The following is a 20742-nucleotide window of genomic DNA, read 5'->3' on the forward strand; positions in this document are numbered from 1 at the left end:
TATGTGTCAGATTTACATTTCCTTTAGGTTTGAAACTAAAGCCAAAAGGGTGGTTAGTATTACCTGGTGCTCTTGTTAGTTTTAATATTTATATTGTGTCAACAACAAGAAGTTGTTCGCTTTAGAAAAACAACAAGATATGTATATCTATGTCTACCTAAATCACCTCATCATCTTTACCTGTTGCAACTTAACAGCTTTCAAACGCACATTTGGGGGAAACTACTTCAGGCTCCACCCACTCTTAGATGGTCTGACTAGTAGTGCAAAAAAAAAAATGTCTCCGGGACAATTAGCCGATCGATCATTGCACCAACAACCCTGAAGTGTCAGGCAGAGTGAACTTGAACAATAATTCATGCAACGCGGAGTCACGTGTGACGCCAGGTTGCGCGTTTTGGAGCGTCGCACTTCCCCTCGCCGCACGAGCAGCCGACATGGGGCCGCAGCAGCGGATGAAAGATGCGCTGCAGCGGTGCATCGACGGGCACGAGGACGAGCTGCACGGTCTAAGTCGGGACATTTGGAGCCGTCCTGAACTCTCCGGAGTCGAGACATACGCGCACGACAGACTGGTCCGCTTCTTCTCTCAGGAGGAGGCATGGACGGTCGAAGCCCACTACAAGCTGCCGACCGCCTTCCGGGCCAGCTGGGGCCCGCTGCTCGGTGGCGGGCAGGGAGAGCCGCCGGTGCTCAACGTGGGCTTCCTGTGCGAGTACGACGCACTTCCGGGTATCGGGCACGCGTGCGGTCACAACCTGATCGCGGAGGTGGGAGCCGCCGCAGCTCTGGGGCTGAAAGCTGCTTTAGAGAGCCAGACTGAAGTCCCTCAACCAGTGAAGGTAACCAGGAAGTGCAGATGTCTCAACAACACACTACAGGTCAAGCATCGACGTCCCAGTGGCATGCCTATCTGTCTATGAACCCACAGACAATCATAATTTCCACTTTCAAAGTGCAAATAATGCACTTGTTTGCACTTTGGAAGTGCAAATAAGTGCTTTTCGTTTGTAGAAAAGTGTGTGTATGTATGTATATATATATATTATATATATATATATATATATATATATATATATATATATATATATATATATATATATATATATATATATTGTTGTTATATGTAAGACATGACAGAATCAAATGTTTGCATCTATGTAGTCCAAAATAAGTCAAAAACATAAACATATTCCCAATGTATTCTATATATTGTTTTCCTATTCATGGCTTCACTATTCCTCAGCCATGTTCATCACTGAGCAAAAACATCCCGAAAAATCCTTCACAGAGTCATATTCCTCATTTATGCGCACATACTTGGCAGATAAAGGATTTTGATTCAAGTCTTTCTGTCTTTTTCGAGCTTTCGACTGCATTAATTGACACGAGGATGTCAAATGACTGAATTGAACACTTTCTATACCAGATCACAGTTCTGGGAACTCCTGCAGAGGAAGATCTAGGAGGAAAGATTGACTTGATCAGGGCAGGCGCCTTTGCTGACGTCGACCTCGTCTTCATGGCTCACCCAGCTCAACAAGATGCGTCATTCATGCCCTGTGTCGCACTCGATGAGTAAGTTCCTGTTTACAGCATGCATTCACAATGTTACATTTGACCTCTTCGTATTTCAGATCACCCTTAAGCCGCTATATATGTTGATGTTACACAGAGTGTCAGTGAAGTACCACGGGAAGGAATCTCATGCCTCTGCATACCCTTGGGAGGGAGTGAATGCCCTGGATGCTGCTGTGCTGGCCTACAACAATCTCTCTGCACTCAGACAGCAACTCAAGCCAGAGTGGAGGCTTCACGGTGAGGAACGGGCTGATACTGTGATCAAGTGAGCCTCCAAGTTAGTTCAAAACAATCTCACCTCCCCAAAGTCCCTTTATTGATTTAACCGACATGGATGAGAAGTCCTTAGTGGACCGGGAAACTCTATCTGCTGATGGAGAATGTGTTATGTGACTAAAAAAATGAGCATTTCATAATTTTTGCAAACTTGTACAACCTTGTGTGGTCTTCATATCACTGTAAAGGTATAACTAACAATTGAAAACTAATTAAATGAGTAGAGCAATAGTAGATATCTATGTTAAGCAATTTCTCCAAGTAGCTGTAACATATTTTGTTTTCCCCCCCTAATAGTAATCAGAAATGACACACAGTCCAACCTAGATAACATGTGCAGTAGTTCAGTGTTATGGTACATCCCATCATCCTCTATTGTTTCCACTACAGGTATCATCAAACATGGAGGGGAGAAGCCCAACATTATCCCTGCCTACACTGAGTTACAGTTTTATCTGCGCACGCCGCAGGTCAAGGATCTGTGTGACCTGAAGGCTAAAACGGAGGCTTGCTTTAGGGCAGCTGCTGTTGCCACCGGCTGCCAAGTAAGATTACCTAAAAATGTTGTCTTCCCTCTGGCAGCGCTGTAGGAACAAACTGTGTATGTAGATATAGCTGAGCAATGCAACGCCGGAGTTGACGCTTCTGTTATATAACGTTGCCCTTTTTAATCATAGCCCTGTTATTATGCTCTGAGTGTTGTTCTACTGTAACATAATTCACCGTTTCTCCAGGCTGCTTTTCTCCTACGTCTGCACTTGCTTCAGGCCGGTTAAACTCAGATAACAGAGCATGCATGGGGCTCCATATTCTCTTGATGTATTATAGTAATCTTTGTTGTTGCACCCTTCGTTTTATGAATGACGACGTACTTGTGTTTCCTTCAGGTGGAGATAATCTACCCAAGCCACGGCTATTGTAACATTCTGCCTAATGCCACACTGGCAAACCTGTATGAAAATAATGGAAGAGCTTTAGGGATTCAGTTTCAAAATCAGTCCGCTGACTTCTCTGGTATGTGAAAATGAAAAAAGAAGAATTACGGAAACAGACATTATTTACACTTGGGAATATCTTTCTTCACCTGCTTTGTGCAGAATAAATGTGGATAAATATGACAGCAGAACAGCAATTTCCACAGATAGTCTTTATTGTTCTTCACTTAATCGCCAAAGAATCGTCCTCACAGAGTATTTATAATTATTTGGCAGGTTCTACAGACTTTGGCAACGTATCATTCATCGTCCCAGGTATCCATCCTTTCTTCTACATCTGCACCGACGCGTTTAACCACACCGAGGAATACACCGCAGCAGCAGGTACCGCAGCGCGGGTCTACTGGGGGCAGATGTTGTTTCTTGTGCTGAAATTGGATTGTACTACGATCAGACGATTTCAGACATCATCGTCATCATCTTTCCAGGTCACTTGTTTTGTCTGTTAAGTTTCGATTTGCTTAGATGCTTTATTTTCCTCCTCTGCTCTTCCCCCCTGTGCCAGGAGCTGAAGAGGCCCAGTTGTTCACCCTGAGGACAGCCAAAGTGCTGGCGATGACAGCTGTAGATGTCGTGTGCTGCCCTGCTCTGCTGAGGCAAGTGAGGGAGGACTTCCGCCTGGCCAAACTGAAACAGGAGACATAACTTGAAGGCAGTAATACAGCCTTGACGGCTCCATAAATACAATTACTTTAATGATTATTGTAGGACAGTTTATGTACGGTTAAGGTTGAAGGACAGAACCGTAAAACTACAACTGGTTTTCAGCTGTGACTCTGGGGATGGAGAAGTCCGCTGTTTGGTTGGTCCACTTTGGTCCAGACTGAAATATTTATGATATCCAGATATATAATCATAGCTGGATGACTGAAGATGATTGAGGACACATTCATGCTGAAGTGCCGTGCCACCATCAAGTTGACATCTTTTATTTATTTATTTTTATTATCTCCTGACAATGTTTGGATGGATTTCTGTCTGTTTTATGATCAAAATATCTGCAAAAATAATCACATTCATCTAATAATCAGCTGTAGTTCTCATTCAGTTCTGATAAACAAATGTTGACATGCTAAACTACGATGTGCAAAGCCAATTATTATTTAGGTGAATATGAAAAGTATTGTATTGTATTACTCCTAAACTATTGCACGCCAAAGTACTTAGACATACGCAATTCAACTATATAGCTACATACTGTGTACTTCTACTTTATAGGAAAACATTAGCACTTTACTTAACTGAGAAATGTTGCAGATTTATTCTTATGATTAAATAAACTATCCTGCATCATATCAGAATTGAAAGCTCCACCTTGAACATAGTAAAGTAAATTGTGGAGTAAATTGAGACGGTTTCTCTTGAATTCACTTGAATAAAAGTTTGAATGCAGGGTGATTACTGTGCATTTTTAATAGTTTTACTATTAATAGCTAATAGTATTAATTCAGATTATATTTTTTTGCAAAGGTCTACTTCTATCACTGCCAGTGTCAACATTTCCAGTGAGAGAGGGTGGAAAGTAAAGCTGATCCCTAAATCCACCTTTGACAAACACAACCAAGTTGCTGTTTCCTACAGTTAGGAACTTTGGTGAAATACACTGAGCAGAGGTACTTTTAGAAGAATTGATCTCTTTCTATGACATAACCACCGCAGTTTTAAAGTAGAGCGTGGATTTAATTCGCGGAGGTATTTTTCTAGCAGTATCATTATTAGTGACTTACTCGAGGTATAGAAACACCGGTGAATGCACTCTGGTTCAATTCTGCTTTCAGTTGGCGTTCTGTTCGTGTTGACACCAGGGAAGTGAAGAGGAGCATGGCTGTAACTTTAATTATCCTGCGTCCATGACACATTGAACATCCAGCAGCAAAAGGGAACTGCAGAGCTGCTATCTACAAAGGCCAGCTGCAGACAACATGCTCGACTCAGGCTGCAGAGCCCTGAAGCCTGCTCCCGCTGCTTAACAGAGCACGTGTTTATTAATATTGAACGTGTCGTGGCATATTTTGTCCGAGCACACCCTTGGGTCCCCAGCAATACAACCACCAAGTGTGAAGGATTGGATGAGGAGTTTTTGAGATATGCGAAGGACTAATCCATATACATGAATACAAAAACAGACAGAGAGAGATGCCACGCTTTATAATCATTTCCACTCATGACTTTTCATTAATTTAGATTTCCAGGCATGCCTTCCCCAGCACACAGGATGATTCAAAACCTCGGCTTCCCTTGACAGGTCACATCACGTTCTGGGCATCTTTTTGATGCTTTATCCTTTTCATGTCTTTCAACTGCAGCAATGCCTTTGTTCAAGTTCCTTTGAGGGATGACGATGCACAAAGTTTGAATTGTCAACTTTCTCTTTATACAAAGAAAAGTTAAAAAGAAAAAAAGAGAAAAGTAAGAAACATTCTTCAACATACTCCACATGTTTGGCTGGGAGAAATCTGGAAATTGGTCTAATATATCCCTTCACGACATGTGTGAGCAGTTAATGGTATTACAAAACATGCAGTTTATATGATTTGGTGTGAAAGCTCATCAGTAATCGGAAACCTGTTCTATAGAAAGGAGAGCAGCTGGTGGCAATCCAATGCATAATAACTGTAAAATCCTATTCTCCAGCACTGTTTAAATATTCTTCATAAGAGAGCAGGAAATATGATGAAAATTTGGTGCCAAGACTTCAGAGGTCGTACCAGAAAAATGTTTTAGCAGATTTTAATTGATGTCTGCAGAAGCTATATTCAGAAAAAGCAATATTCAGCCATGCATTTCAATCAATTTATATTCGTACATCCTAAATGTATTACATGGAGATTTAAAATGTGAAGTATTGTGTTGTTCAACACTGGAGCTCTGTTCAAATAATGTTCACATTTTCAGAAAAACATAACATTTATTAAACATTTTCCCATACATAACATTTTTCCAGAGATTTATTTAACATGTGTATGTTCGCTCATTAAATTTTTATGAACCAACAAAATATATTTTTATATATCTTTTGCCAAACAAAGTATAAATGTTTTAAGCTGAAAAAGACAATAAAACTAGCAACTAACAGGTCACATGAACCTCAAAGCCCCACAACACCAAACAGAGGAGATGAGCTTCAGTTGTATCAAAAAAGAAGAAAAGGACTTTTTTTTAAAAAGTGTATACCATAATTACTGTTTGGGATTTACTTAACATATATTTTTACATTTGTGTTTTTAATAGATAGCATTAGTTTGCCTTTTTACTAAACTTTATAGAATCACAAATGCAACGCAGTAAGTAGCTTGAGAGCAAAACAATCGCATTGATACAAAGATCACAAGAAAATGTAGTGCATACTGAATCCTACCAACAAAAGAAAAATCAAACTTTAAGAATAATCAGATTTGTTTTCTCAGCCAAGTGTCAGGTAAGAGGATTGATACCGCTCTTGTGTCTGATCAAATTTACCACCAGGAAACAAATAAGCCAAACTATGTCTTAAAGTATTTTTAGTTTGCCATTGATTGTCAAGTATAGTTCATATGTAAAGAAGAAGGATTCTGTCCGTGCCTTGGCAATGTTAGAAATCCGTTTTCAGTTCACATTGTTGGTTTTGAAATGTGGTCAAAGAGTCACTGCATCGGGAACTGAAATGGCTCTGACACACACAGTTACACAGGCTAATATGTCTCTGTGCAGTCAGCCGAAACATCTTTATATCAACAGCATTATAGTTACAACATGGAACCACATCGATTTGATCCACTGACAAAACCAGCAACGACATCGATTGTCCTGTTTGTCAGTAGCTCGTTTATAAACTCTTCAGTTTTAAGTGGCCGGGTCGAGAAGGCAATGGTCACCAATCTGTCAGACGTCCCCAAGCATCTTAACAGCAGTTTCTGTCTGAAAAGCATCATATGCAATGTTTGTTTTTTTTCTTCTTCCTGCTCTTTGACAAATGAGCCAAGCTCCTGGAGTCTGTTTCTTCATTCCGGGTTACGAGTAGATGGACCAATAGATGATGTTAAAGAGGATGTACGCTCCAGGGAACAAAACCCTCGAGTACTTGTCTATGGCGTGGGTGTCTATCCAGATGTTCACGTAGCCTCTGGACGGCCTAACCTGGCCTGTGATCTGCTGGTCATTCAGGGAAACCTGGGCGCACATTCGATCCTGGCGACCGCCGTTCTCCGGCATCCCATAATTCCCTGTGGTGTTGACATCCATGGAACCGTAGCCAGTGATCTGGGGGTCGATCATCATGTCGTCTGGGTTGCCAATGCCGCATGTACACGGCAGCTAGAAGGGCGTGAAGAAAACAAAGTCATTTTTACACTTTGTCATCAGTTTATTGTCAACGCTGCGTCCTGTAAAGTGATAGATTAAAACAAGGTTATAAATGCATTAGTTGAGTAAATGTTTAGCAATTTTACGCACACTCAGGGCCTTTAAATAACTTCTGCATGAAACATTTATGGAAGGATGTTTGTGATAGAAATAGTCCTCGGGGTACGTGGGCAATTTGGCTCCATATGCTGCAGCATTTGGCAGATGAAGAATAACAATATAGTACACAAGCTGTAGTCCCAGAAATAATTTGCCATGGCCTCGAGAGCGGTTAAAAGTGAGCCAATTCAGAAAAATATTCATCTGTTCATTAGAAATGCACATTAAGTATTAATTCATGTTTCTAGGTGTTTAGAAATGTATTAATGTGTATAATATTTCAATGTAAAATCAGGTCAGCCTTGTCCTGTGTTGACTTAGAGCGAGATGTTGATGTGTCTGGTTCACTTCATCTGTCTCCTTCCTTGCTTTTGATGAGAATATCTTGTATGCAGCTATTACAGAGTGTAACTAAAGTTTTATCAGTTAACAGTTCAAGGAAATTCAAATCATCCCATTGGGAGATTTAAATTATATGAGCTTCACTGTAAATTAGTATGAAATTGTATTTCACTTCTAAACCACTTAGAACTGTAACAGTCATGATGTCCTCTGCACAGATCCAAATCTCTGTGGCGCAGAAAATGTTTGTTTCACAGTCAAACGGTCGTAATTAATTATTTATAAAAGCATCACAGTGTTTAATTGCTTATTGAGGAAAAGTAGATCACACATTAATTATTTACATCCTGTATGAAAAGAAATGTGATTTCATCATTTAGCAAAACTAAAGCCATTTTTACTGTTATTCAAATGTTGTAAATCAACATTTTCGAGGTTAACTGTGTTTTTAACTGCAGGCGTAGAACAACCACAAAGAGAAGTCACATTAAATAACACTTACTCTCTCCCTCAGTTTCCTCTCTTTCCTCTCCTGTACGGTGGAGAGGTAGTTGACTGCCGCGTACTCTATCACCGACAGGAAGACAAAGACAAAACTGACCCAGAGGTAAATGTCCACTGCCTTGATGTAGGAGACCCGCGGCATGGAGGCGTTGACCCCGGTAATGATGGTGGACATGGTCAGCACTGTGGTGATGCCTGGGGTGAAAAACACAGTTTAGTCATGCTAGTGAAGCTAAAACACTATGCTAAATATCATAGAAAGGGCTGTGCAAGATACATTTATATTTTGTTTCATTTTGTGACCGATTTATTGAATTACTTTCTCAGTACACAACAATCTGCAGGTCGGGAACCCGTGAAGGATTCACAGGGAAAATATGAAGGATCAACAGGTGTTAAATAGATAGAGGGCAAAACAAGAAACATATTTCTCAGATGTTATTCTTGTAAAATAACACAAAGTATTTAAATATACAACCAGGAATGGAGTATACTCATAGCTCAGAAAACGTATGACAAGTTGCTGTAAGTTGACGCTGCTTCAGTTTTAAGAGATACTTTTACAATTTGGGAAATACGGTAATCTGCTTTCTTGCTGAGAGTCAAGTCTGAAGATTAGATATGAAGTCCGCCAGCAGCCAGTTAGCTTAGCTCAGCCCCATGACTGAAAAAGAGGGAAAACAGCCAGCCCTGCGCTGTCCAAAGGTACCAAATCAGCCTACCAGCTCTTTTAAAGATTATTCCTTTTAATGTAATGTAATAATTACATAAACTAAAATGCAAAACGTGTGATTTTATGTGCCAGATAAGCTGTCTCCAACTACTTTCTGTCTTTGGCTAAGCTGAGCTAACCATCTCCTGGAAAGAAATCCCTGCAGCACTTCTAAAGCTCACTAATTAAAATTGTATATCTCATTTGATTAAGTGTACAAAAAAAAAAAAAAAATTAGCGTTTTTTTTTCAGGTTTTGTGCCTGTCTTTGCTTGAGACTAACTTCCTGGAATCTCATCCAGTTGCCTGGCAGCAAAATTAGATATTTAATGAGCTCGACAGGCCGGTTTTGTTCCCTTTGGACTGACCCAGACTAGTTGTTTCCGCCTGTTTCCAGTCTTCATGCTAAGCTAAGCTAGTATTCCTTTACGGTAGAGTTGAGACTGGTGTTGATCTGGCATTTAACTCTGCAAGAAAACAGTGTAGAGACTTTTCCTAAGTTTAGGTTCACTAAGAGGTCGGAAACCACTGCACCCAGATTAAATCGTCATTGCTCATAATAACATGCTTTTTGCAAAGCTAGTTTTTTTTGCTCAGGCTGTGCCATGGAGAGGAAACTATCCTACCGAGTGGCACCCTGGCGGGGACGGCCCGGCGGTCAATCCAGAAGGACACCCAGGACAGCATGACCATCAGAGTAGCAGGAAAGTAGGTCTGCAGCAGGAAGAAGAAGATGTGTCGCCGCAGGGTGAAGTGGATGTACAAACGATTGTACCAGCCTGGGAAGAAGAAATATCACCATTACATCATCATGTGTTAGCTGCCGATACACTGTACAAACACTCAAAGCCGAGGTTCCCAGCTATTGTGGCATTGAGAGATAAGACTCAAAATCCTTTCCGTGCTTCAGGGTGCTCTTGGGAGCTAGAAAGTGTCATGTGGTTATAGGATGCTGCACGGCTCACACTGGCTTTCCAGCAGAGTACAAGTGGTTGGCAGTAGTTTGATTCAGTTTGTTTCGCTGGAAGGATTAAATATTTGTACATTATTCTTGGTGTGACGTTCAAAGGCCCTTTCAAAAAGACTTGATCCTTTAGTTGAAAAAGGCTTGTAAAATAAAATAATATTCAATAAAGTTGTAATTCAATTGTGATCTAGATTTTTCAAGTATGATGGATCATTTGCATAATGAGTTCAGTTTACTGGATAAGAAGCGCTTATGTTGTGGATTACAGTACCTGTGCTGCTGTAGAAAGCCAGCTTGGTGGTGGTGTGAAATTTCTGAATGAGGAACTGGGACAGAGATATTCTGTCGTCGGTGTTCAGGGATTCGTTGCCTTTCTTCCAGTACAACATCAGGTCATCGTCTGTGTACGCATCTGCAGGGGAAAGAAGTCAAAGTAAGCAAATCTGTCAGATTTAGTATGAACTTTATTGGATGTTAATGTGAACAAAATGTGTGATGATATAACAAGACTGCATTTCTAAAGCACCGCTGAACGGTAATGGCTATTGGCATGTTGCATGGAGATATTTGGTGGACAAACTTGACATTTTGGAGCACAAGGAAAAAGCTTATATAATATCCACAAAATGGAAATGGAAATGGAAAACGTGTGCGTGTGCTCAGTAGCCTATGTGAAACGTTTTTTCCTTTTCCACTTACAGCTCTCGATCTCCAGCGAGCAGGTTTGAGTGTCCAGAGGAAAGCGACTGAGGTCCATGTTGCACATGGCGGTGACAGTGACTCTGCAGGGAAGACAGACCCAAAGGAAAACAATCACTGTAATTCAACTTCCTCAAGTAACAACAATTTACAAATATCTGTATAGGCTGCTATGTTAATCTACCCAAAACAAAAGATTAGTTTTTTATCATATGTATGATGTTATATATAAATATACAAAGAAAGTGAGGAGGATCAATCTCTCTCTCTCTCTCTCTCTCTCTCTCTCTCTCTCTCTCTCTCTCTCTCTCTCTCTCTCTCTCTCTCTCTCTCTCTATATATATATATATATATATATATATATATATATATATATATACATACATAGATATACATACATAGATAGATGTTATAAACCATGTTAATAAATGGCATCACCTGCTGTGAAAATTAAAGGATATCATCAAAGACCTTTATAATTTCTAATTACTGCTATTTTATCTTTTTATGTTACATATTTTTGTTAAAACTGTTTGTATTGTGATGTTTTTTTTTGTTTTATTTGCAGTACATACAAATTAACCTTTACCTTTATATTTTAGTGATGAATGACCAATATCTTTATTTTAAATTGTCTTTTTATAGATATACAAATGGCTCGTGGAAGCGTCTGGATCTCCATGTATGACTTAGTCCCCCTTGGCTCAGTTAGGACTCCTCCGTGAGTTTACCTGAGGCTGTAGAGGACGTTGCCGTCAGGGTAAACCCTCAGCATGACGTTATCGGTGGTGGTGTCGTGGATAAAAGAGCGCTTGGAGTGGACGAAGAACATGTCAGGAACCCAAATCTTCTTCACCAGGCGACTGTCAAAGGTCATGCTCTGGTTGTTGTTGCTCGGGAAAGACAGACGCTCGTCCTTCCAGTAGTGACGCAGGTACAGTGTCATGGTAAAGTCCTATAGGAGGCAAAGTATCTGGGGCTCAAATGCTTTACTTTAGTAAAAGTACCAACACAACAATGTACAATACTCCATGACAAGTTTTAACTTTACCTCCATTCATAATGTTACTCAAATATAAGTGCAGTACTATCAGCATACCATACATAAGAAAGTAAAACTATAAGGGATGTGACGAAGAGCTAGTTTATCTACTTTATATGAAGTTATGAGGTTTAGGTTCCCATATGGGTCGATCCCCTCAACAGGAGCTTAAGCTGAATCTCCGTCAACGTGAGATGATTATGAGAGGGGAAAGAGGAAGAAATACAGTTCTTATAGACAGCTTTGTCTTTCTCTTTTACCATTTTCTCTAATCTTTAGTTTTTTGTGAACTATTGGATGTTTTGAAACCATTTGAGAGATTTGGTGGAATTGTCTGAAATGTGATAAATACTTCTGCCCCAACGAGACAATGTTTTTATTCACAAGCCAAAACCGGAAGCTAATATTAATCGGTTTATCTTTTCCATTCTATTGTGTTTTATTATCATATATTTTTTTATCTTGTCTTCAAATGAATGAAGTGAAATATAAGTAGGGTGTTTTATATTGTAATTTGTACTACATCATTTTAAAATGTATACCAACTGGCTATTTTATACTTACCATATCCACCTCGGAGATGGTGTCCAGACTTTCAACCTGAACATCCACTCCAACGGGAATTGGAGGACCTAAAATAAAATGGACTTGGGTCAAATATGCATAAAATAAAAATAAAAAAGAGATTTGTTGCTGCATAGAAGCTTGCCGAGCTCTGCCTGATTTTGGATGTAACATTGGGTGAAACAGTCAAGGTGACCAACAGAGGCTGTTTGAGCCTTTTGTTTTAAAAATCACGTTTCTAAAAAGAACAATGACTCACAGAAATGTAGAGCAACTGCTATGTCGGTCTGGCTCGGATTCTACTTTTGACCTATTTCAGCCCTTCTACTCCGCATTATCATCCACCAATAGTACACAAAGACAATTAGGTCACAATAATGGATCAAAGATGATGCAGCGATGGATGAAAACTAGCTCTCTTTTCCACTTCCAGCTGAGACGCGCTTGATGTATGAAATCAAACACATGAAGCATTCTGTGAGGGTCACTCGGTGTGTTTTCAGCAGCACATTGTCGTGTGATTGAAAGTAGTCGTGGTCTAAAAGAAACAGCATGTATCAAGGCTGAGTTTTTGTGTACTCAAATACAACTCTCGTGTTTTTTAAATGATTAAAAAAAGACATCTAAACGGCTTTTTTAATTATATATATATATATATATATATATATATATATATATATATATATATATATATATATATATATATATATATATTTCATTACAATCTTCTAGTTTAACAAAAGCCTGTGTGCCATTTTGACATCAAATCCCTTTTAAAACATAGTGATGGTGTTAAAAAAAGAAGTGAATTCAACCTCAAGGTATGTAAAGACCTGCGCTGCAGTCAGAAACCTCAGCACAGCTCGCACTGATTGTGTCCTTATGATCTCTAAGAGCTTAATGCTCATGGGATTGGTTGGCTCTATGACCACCGCTCACATCTTTTCCTGAACCTGCGGCGTCTAGCGTGCACTCAACACTTCTGAGCTACGAATAAAAACCCTTTTGTTCAAAAGCACTGAACTAAGATTCATTTTCTGACCTCCAAATGCCGGCCTCATGGTGAAATCATGGTCGTCAATTCTCAGGAGTTGCTCGGATTTTGTCATCAGAGTTTTGGTCATGTCTGGACTTCGTTTGTAAATTGGGCTGTAACACAAGAAAAGAAAGACGTGCGGTCACAATGAGCCTCCATGGGAGACCAAATGAATTCGCTAAAGAATCAAAACAATTTTGATAAGAACTCACTTTCCAGATTTTTGACCTCCAGCTCCATCCATTCTGGTCTCTCTCCGCGACCTGATGAGTTCACAACAATAAAAAATTAAATAATGAGAACCTCAGTCCCATGGCAGCAATATGATGCAAAGTAGTTTCTAGTAAAATCACATTTGTGACTTTCTTTCCAAAGTTTTTGATTTGCAGTTGTAATATATGAAGAGCTCCGACAATTTAACGGAGTAATTGATTAGTTTTGATCCATGGAAATTAAACACGCAGCTATTTTGATAATTAAATGATCATTTTAGTAACATTTCTGGTTCCTGCTTCTAGAATGAGAGGGTTTGATGCTTTTCTTTGTCGTACGTGAGACTTAGCTGAATATCTTTGGGCTTTGGACTGTTGGTTGGAATAAAACAATCAATTTAAATATTGCTTTATGAGAAATGATACTGGTCACAGTAGATTTAAAACTATTAATTAAAGATTATATCAATTAAATGATGCAGACCAACGACCATTACCTGACGCTTCTCACTTCCTAAGAAGGTGTACATCCAGACACATCACACATTTTATCCACAAACCTCAACATGGTCAAAAGAGCATTTCCTCATCATATCCTATATAGAGGAAGCCAGCTCCACTCTGGTGTCACTTTCCATGAGTTTTGCCTATATATCCTTATCTTTCAGGCAGCCTTTTTTTTCATTTCACGAACAGAGAGAGAAGGAGAAAAAAAAGATTTCCTAAAACCCTAAAATGGATTATTAGAGTAGAGCACGCTGTGACAGACAGGGACAAATCCCTATGCCTATACATGCATTAAGGAAATACCACAGAGGAAGTGGGGGTGAGTGAGAGAGAAGAGGGGGGGGGGGGGAATGAATGGTGACCATCAACACAGAAGAAAAAAATTGCTAAATGAAACGGTAAGAAGAGAGTCTCTATAGCTGCAGAGCTCTGATGGGCAATGGGTGCTACTCGTCCGTGTCCATCCAGCAGCTGGTTCCTAATCCTCTTGGCAGAAATGCTTCTCCAATCCCCCTCTGCCTGCCTACGCCACACAGCAGACCGCCTGCTCTGCTCGCTGTTCCTGCTCGGCAGCTTTAGGACCTGCATGTCGACATCACTGCAGGGGCTGCGCAGGGTTGATGGGCCAGATTGCTCTCGAGATCACTCTGGACACACGAGTGTATGCAGAGAGCAAGTTGAGGAGAAGGGAATTAAAGTATAGGCTGCCTGGGCTATATGATATAAAAGATGAAAAGGGTGTAATGTTTTGATTTTATGTGTTTTTAAAAAAACGTTTTTATACAATCATGGGGGTCGAAAGTAACTGAAGTATTATTACGTACAATTTTGAGGTACTTTGAGGTTTTTACTCCAACATTAGTGATCTAACAGGTTACAAGTTATTCTACATAGTCACTGTGCAGATTCTTGAGATGACTTGATCTTTTGAATGGAAGACTTGTTTATCCACTGTGATATTGCCAATTTTACTACAGTTGGGGTTGTTTCTTCAAAAAAAATGTTTTGTTATATCTGTTGAATTTCCTAAAAAAAAAAAAAAAAAAGCCCCATAGCAATCAATAAGTTAAATGCTCTGACAACAACAAATCTGTAGCCCCTGCAGGACTGTAACCGTCCAATCTGATTGGCGGAAACCGGCCTGTCTACCTGCACACACTGTGCTCGAGCGCTCATTGGCTGTCATCCGGACTCTTCCTCAGACTGATAGATTTTCTTCTGTGAGTACTAGTAATAGCCATATGTTTTGCGTTTTTAATTCTCCATGAATGGATTTAGCTGTTGCCTGAGGGCTCATGAATTAAATTACTATTGATGTATTACAAATAAATATATATTCAAAGAAAAAGAAAAATCAACAAGTAAGATTTCGATGTTCAAAGAAATGAATCTTATTATAAGACCATTGACAAATCCCAAGAAAAGTTCACTGGTTCAGAGCACAATGTAAAAGTGGAGCAGCTGAACGTGAGTTATCTGCACAACAGTTCCTCCTGACAAATTATGTAAAAACGTAGTGAGGCCGGAAAACACATGCAAACTATCTCACCAAACGGCTCAGCGTAGTAAGCTTAAATTTAGGATAATTGGCACTCAGTCAGTAAAAACCCTCGCTTTAGATGTGGAGGTGTGAAAAAATGATCAAAAGTATAGGGAAATGAGCAAAAAAAAGCTGTTTTTTTCATCATAATGTGTTTTTCTGTCTCAATAATCATCAAGCCACCATTCAAAATGATTTTTAAAACGCATGAGGGGGTTTCTCCTCTGATGTTTTCCTGTGTGGGACTCTGCTATCCTCCACTTATCCCCCTCCCCACTTCCTTCACAAGGCAGCAAAAAAGGAAACCATAAGTAATATAGTGAAAACTCCCACTACACGAGCCAGCAGCGTCCAGCCGCTTTCTCAATTTCACACTCAAAGAGAAGTGTGAAGGAGGGGTGTGATGAGAAACAGGGAGAGGAAATGTTGGACTTCTGCATCACTATATGATTTGTATTTCTTCCTCCTGCTGGAATAGGAATGAAAGATTTAGATTTGATTTGTATTCTCAGACTGTGTGTCAGCAGAGAAACATAACGTGGGAGGACTTTTAACTGGTTGGAGGGAAAGAGCTGATTGGATAACAAGGCAACACTGGTGTTCAGAGATTACAATGCAGCTCTGAGCCACTTGTGCTTTCTGTCTTTTGAAGATTTTCCACAGATGATTACGATTGTGCTCCTCTTATATTTAATGATCATCTTAATCACCTTAGGGCTGAGATGATCACTTTAAATGAGGATTGTTTGGATTTTAAAAGACAGCTTGAACTCTTTAGCAGATATTCAACAAATTAAGATTTGCCCTGTCTGGCGCTCTGAAGAACCCGCAAGTGTGTAACGTCAAACCCATTTATTTCACTCAAACGGATGGGAATCTTAATAGCAGACTGCTGTTTGACGTCTCCTCTGTTCTATAAATAACAACAGTTACAGCATGACAAGTGATACTGTATCTAAAGGCAGAGGGATTATATGATTTGACAGGGTTTGCTGAGTATATTAAGTGGATGCAAATTATTCAACGCAGATTGCATCATGATGCGTACGGCGCTGTACTTTCCCTGCTTGGGAAAATCTTATCACGTCTCACTGGAGAACCTCAGGATATAGTTGAGCTATTTGCTGATATTGCTACAAGAGAATTGTTAAGTGTGTAGATATAAATGGTGGAAAAGAGTCCAGTCTGTGCTGGTTATTTATGGCATTTCATAAACGGGACCATTTGCATTTTTCAGTTTGTTTTTTTTATGTCGGATTTTAAAGCCATCTGAAACAGCTGACTTCATACTTCAGCTGAAAAGATTAGTCGATTAATCAATTAGTAGATTGACAAAGTGAATCAGCAAATATTTGGATGACAGAAAAACATTTGCTGGCGCCATCTGATCAAATGTCAAAATGTTTTGCTCTTCTTTTTGTGACAGTATTGAACATCACTGGGCTGTTGTTCGGCTAAAACAAGACCTTTGAATACATCAATTTGGGCTTTCGCAAAATGTGAAGGGCATTTTCAACACATTTATCGGTAATGACAATAATCATAGTTGCATCCTCACTGAGCTATTTTTCACTTGACAGGTGTTCAAAGCCTTCTGAGGATGTTATCTAAATTCCTTCTGACAATTTTGTTGTGCATGTAAACATTCATCTTTTGAATACCTCACAGCTGTTTAGTATGCTTCAAACTGTCCTCCAAACGTAACTGACTCACTGAAATGATTACATTTGCATTTCTAATGTACGTCAGAATAAGATGCTTTATTTTGTTTTGTAGAGTGAAAGTCAGATTTCTTCCGCTGCAAGTATGTGAAGCTGCACCTCCACATGCTGCTCCCTACACTGAACAGCCGTGATAAAACATGTAATATTAGTATTAGAGCTCAAATGGTTAGTCCATTGACAGAATTATTCTTTTAGTAATCAACATTTTTTGATATATCATTTGTCAATTTTATTCAGTAATCAGTTTCTAGCCTCTCAAACGTGAACATGTGCTGGTTTTCTTTGTCTTATAAGATCGTGCACTGAATATCTTTGGGTTTGGAACTGCTGGTCGGACTAAACAAGTCAGTGTAAGATGCCACTTTTGGCGCTGGAAACATTTGAAGGGCATGTTTTTGTACATTTTATAAACCAAAAGATTAATCAGGGGAAATAGTCAGAAAATTCATCAATTTTGAAAATAGCTGGTATTTGCGTCCCTTTGTATACAGCAGTATTAAACATTATGATAATAAGACCCAATAAGACCTATTTACACAAAATACACATTTCACATAGTTTCATCATACTCTAAATTTAACTGAATCGTGGAAATAAGGATCTATTTTAAATAACCAGCATCAAGTTATCATCATGTCTAATGTGACTGAAATAAGAGTAAGATGCCAATAGCTTGTTTTTTAGTGCAAATGGGACATTTCTTCCACCAGAGATATGTCAGACGGCCCCTCCACATACTGCTCGCTGCACTTAACAACAGCGACACAACTTTTCATGAACAAATAAATACAAATCGTTCTATTTAAATCCCTTCCAATATTATCAACCGATAATGTGTTTATTGATTGATGTGCTTTAACAATTCCTAGATCTAGTTCAGTCGCAGACTAAAACGTCTAATCCACATAGGATGCATTAACAAGGCAGCAATTAGCCTAAATAATCACCTGGAAGTGACATTGCCTACAACTGCTGTCAGTGAGGAAAACAGTCAATAACTTGCCTGCAGCATTTGTGGGGCAAGAGAACACAACATTCACTACATAAATAGAAGTGAGGATTTAGGTCTCCCTCTCTCTCTCTCTCCGCTCTCCAATCTGCCGTCTCAATAAGTCTGTTTTCAGAGGGGCAGGGATCAGCACAGGTGACACAGGAAACACTGGACATCATGTAAACCTCAAAAAACATCTCTGAGAACATAATGAAGCCCTTATGGGGAGCAGAGCTTTAACAAAAGAACGTGTGCAACACATTCATCCATTTAAAACTGGCATACATACTGTTGAGACAATAAAAAAAAAGGCATTCCAGTGTCAATAACTGCTTTGACATTACCTGCTCTGCTTGTAGGTCTCCAGCTTGTGACCCTTCGACTGGGGCATCCTCCCAGCTGCACCTGCGAGCCATACACAGAAGAGAACAAGGACAGCATCCACCTGCATGGTTCACATTCCCCAGAGGACGGACCTCTCCTGTCAGTCAGAATCTACTCCCCTCAAGGGTTCGGAGCACTCTGCCGTGCTGAGACATTCCCTTCTCCAGCGCCGGAGCCGATAAGAGGGAGGAAAAACAGCAGCAGCAGCCACACTGAGCTATTCTACGGCCTGAGTGGAAAACATCCTACGGTGCTTAATCTCCACAGTGGGAAAAGCAATTTTGACTAAACCCATAAATCCTTGAGCGTCAGATGGTACAGATTTGATCCCTCCAGCGGCGGATGTGCCTGCCTCTCTGTGCTCTGCTCTGTTCAGATATCCTGCACTCTGATGTGCTCTTCTCCACTTTGCACCGCCCAGAAACACCAATTCTCACAATGATGCGGCGCATTCATTTGTAAGGTCAACGGTTTAGAGATGCAGACTCACAGAGGCTGAGAGGGAGCTCTGTGTCTGATGTGAAAGGCTTCTCGGCTCCTTCTGATGCAGGAGCCTTGTGTCTCGCATGTCAAAATACATCTCTGCCTTGACTGTGAATAGGGGGTTCTGAATGTGCAGTTATTTTCATGTCTGTCCGCTGTTTTTTCACAGGGGATTCACATCTGGGAGTATTTTTGGATGCTCCAAATAAAAAAATATTATCACACAGGTTGACGTGTTGGCAAATCCAGCAGAAAAAAAGGACAACTGAATTTGTCAAACAACAGACAACAGAAATCTACATCATCTAGAAGCTGTAGAATGGGATATTAAGCCATTAAAGTGCATAAATATATTTATATTTGCCTAATCATAGCTTTGTTCCTCCGTTTTGTCAGATGATTGATACCTAGGTACAGGACTACATTCATTTGGTTCCAACAGACTGATCGTCACACGGCCATCAACCTGCTTCAACAAGCTGAAGCGGATAAATAACGGGTGTATTTCCAATTTAGCAACGCGCTAGAGGCTGCACCACTATTTCTCTGTCAAGGCGTGCTGTCCATCTGCATAAGCTAATCAAAAAACGTCTCAGTGCGTCACCGGCCATGTGGCCTCCTTTTTTTTTTAGCAGACTGAACAGTTGGATTATAAGATCATGAATTTGGGTTAGCTCCATAGACGTCAATCTGAAAATTGGTGTAAGTAACGTTGGGAATTGTTTTTGTTTCAGATCCATCTTTCCAGCAGTCCTGCTGACCGAGCAAATAACAGCTCTCAAATTCACAAACTAACAAACAATGTATGATTCATACAATGATCTTTTTGTTATTATACAGTGGCGTTAAAATAGAACGTGACAAGGTCATTATTAGAGCCTGACTGATACTGGACTTTAAAGGGTAACTTCAACATACAGCAAAAAACACATCATAACACTAGTATTAGTATTACTAATATTTACTTAATTAGCATTTGTTTTATTAGTAAGTAACATTTATTGGAAAAGACAGTTTGTCTTGTATATCTAGCAGACAATATTTCATAGAATAAAGAGCCCTATATATATATATATATATATATATATATATATATATATATATATATATATATATATATATATATATATATATATATATATATAATCTGATTACATTGGCCATGACAACATATCGATCAAGTTCTAATAATTATGAGATACATAATTATCTGACTTCCTATCCATAATCAATTTTTGATTGATTATGGATTGATTATTGATTTTCTTCTTCTTCTTCTCCTGAGTCGAATGGGATATTACTGACTATTCCCTATAAACAGAACTATCCCTGAGTACAGCAAAGCAAACATCGGCTTCAGATGGCAACCTTCTACCTTTTTGGCTAACACCAAACCACGAGAAGGTTTCTCTTGAACATACCCTTCTCTTTGTTTCCATGTAGAACAACGTCACGCTCTGGCATCAGCCAATGAACGGTACTCATTGGAGAGTTGTATGTTATTTGCCCCGACCTTTGTCTGTCAGACAGACAGGCACTGTCTCAGCTGTCTGCAGGACACAATCCACAGAATCGTTAACAAATTCTACACGGCATTTTTAAGTGCTAAAATGTCGTGATAATAGAGGTTGAGGGCAGTGTTGAACACACGACTTTATATTCCAGGCGGGATTTTATGAGCCTTTATCAGCCAGACGGGATGTGTGCCTGAGAGGCCGAGATCGGGGCACACTTAACCCACCTC

At 39.7% G+C, this 20742-nt stretch overlaps 2 protein-coding genes across 3 annotated transcripts; one reads left to right on the forward strand and one right to left on the reverse strand.

Annotated features, from left to right (window-relative positions):
- The first annotated feature begins 336 nt into the window (after nt 1-336).
- LOC137787774 (peptidase M20 domain-containing protein 2-like) lies at nt 337-5768 on the forward strand. Of its 2 annotated transcripts, none has more exons than XM_068580507.1 (7): nt 337-881; nt 1430-1578; nt 1676-1818; nt 2248-2402; nt 2745-2871; nt 3069-3176; nt 3358-5768. In XM_068580507.1, the coding sequence occupies exons 1-7, from the start codon at nt 438-440 to the stop codon at nt 3495-3497; spliced, it is 1266 nt and encodes a 421-aa protein (XP_068436608.1). In that variant the 5' UTR covers nt 337-437; the 3' UTR covers nt 3498-5768. The 2 variants fall into 2 exon arrangements, with proteins under 2 accessions (XP_068436608.1, XP_068436609.1); XM_068580508.1 differs by having other exon boundaries at nt 337-842.
- On the reverse strand, nt 5325-18864 carry LOC137787773 (gamma-aminobutyric acid receptor subunit rho-1-like). Its single transcript, XM_068580506.1, has 10 exons — nt 18476-18864; nt 13370-13420; nt 13164-13270; nt 12122-12189; nt 11247-11470; nt 10516-10598; nt 10088-10228; nt 9476-9628; nt 8137-8333; nt 5325-7145 (listed from the first exon to the last, which is right to left on the reverse strand). The coding sequence occupies exons 1-10, from the start codon at nt 18580-18582 to the stop codon at nt 6843-6845; spliced, it is 1434 nt and encodes a 477-aa protein (XP_068436607.1). The 5' UTR covers nt 18583-18864; the 3' UTR covers nt 5325-6842.
- Nucleotides 18865-20742: the final 1878 nt, after the last annotated feature.

This window comes from Clinocottus analis, unplaced genomic scaffold, assembly GCF_023055335.1.
Source record: "Clinocottus analis isolate CAN_PGR_092001 unplaced genomic scaffold, fCliAna1.0.p SCAF_17, whole genome shotgun sequence".
Classification (NCBI taxonomy): domain Eukaryota; kingdom Metazoa; phylum Chordata; class Actinopteri; order Perciformes; family Cottidae; genus Clinocottus; species Clinocottus analis.

What these genes read in the sequence shown, in the direction of transcription:
- LOC137787774 (XM_068580507.1), top strand. Translation starts at nt 438, where the DNA reads ATGGGGCCGCAGCAGCGGATGAAAGATGCGCTGCAGCGGTGCATCGAC. An exon ending in TCAGTCCGCTGACTTCTCTG is followed by an intron (nt 2,872 to 3,068) that starts GTATGTGAAAAT and finishes ATTATTTGGCAG; the next exon opens with GTTCTACAGACTTTGGCAAC. An exon ending in GGAATACACCGCAGCAGCAG is followed by an intron (nt 3,177 to 3,357) that starts GTACCGCAGCGC and finishes CCCCTGTGCCAG; the next exon opens with GAGCTGAAGAGGCCCAGTTG.
- LOC137787773 (XM_068580506.1), bottom strand. Translation starts at nt 18,582, where the DNA reads ATGCAGGTGGATGCTGTCCTTGTTCTCTTCTGTGTATGGCTCGCAGGT. An exon ending in CCATCTCCGAGGTGGATATG is followed by an intron (nt 11,471 to 12,121) that starts GTAAGTATAAAA and finishes TGCCTCCTATAG; the next exon opens with GACTTTACCATGACACTGTA. An exon ending in AGAGGAAACTGAGGGAGAGA is followed by an intron (nt 7,146 to 8,136) that starts GTAAGTGTTATT and finishes ACGCCCTTCTAG; the next exon opens with CTGCCGTGTACATGCGGCAT.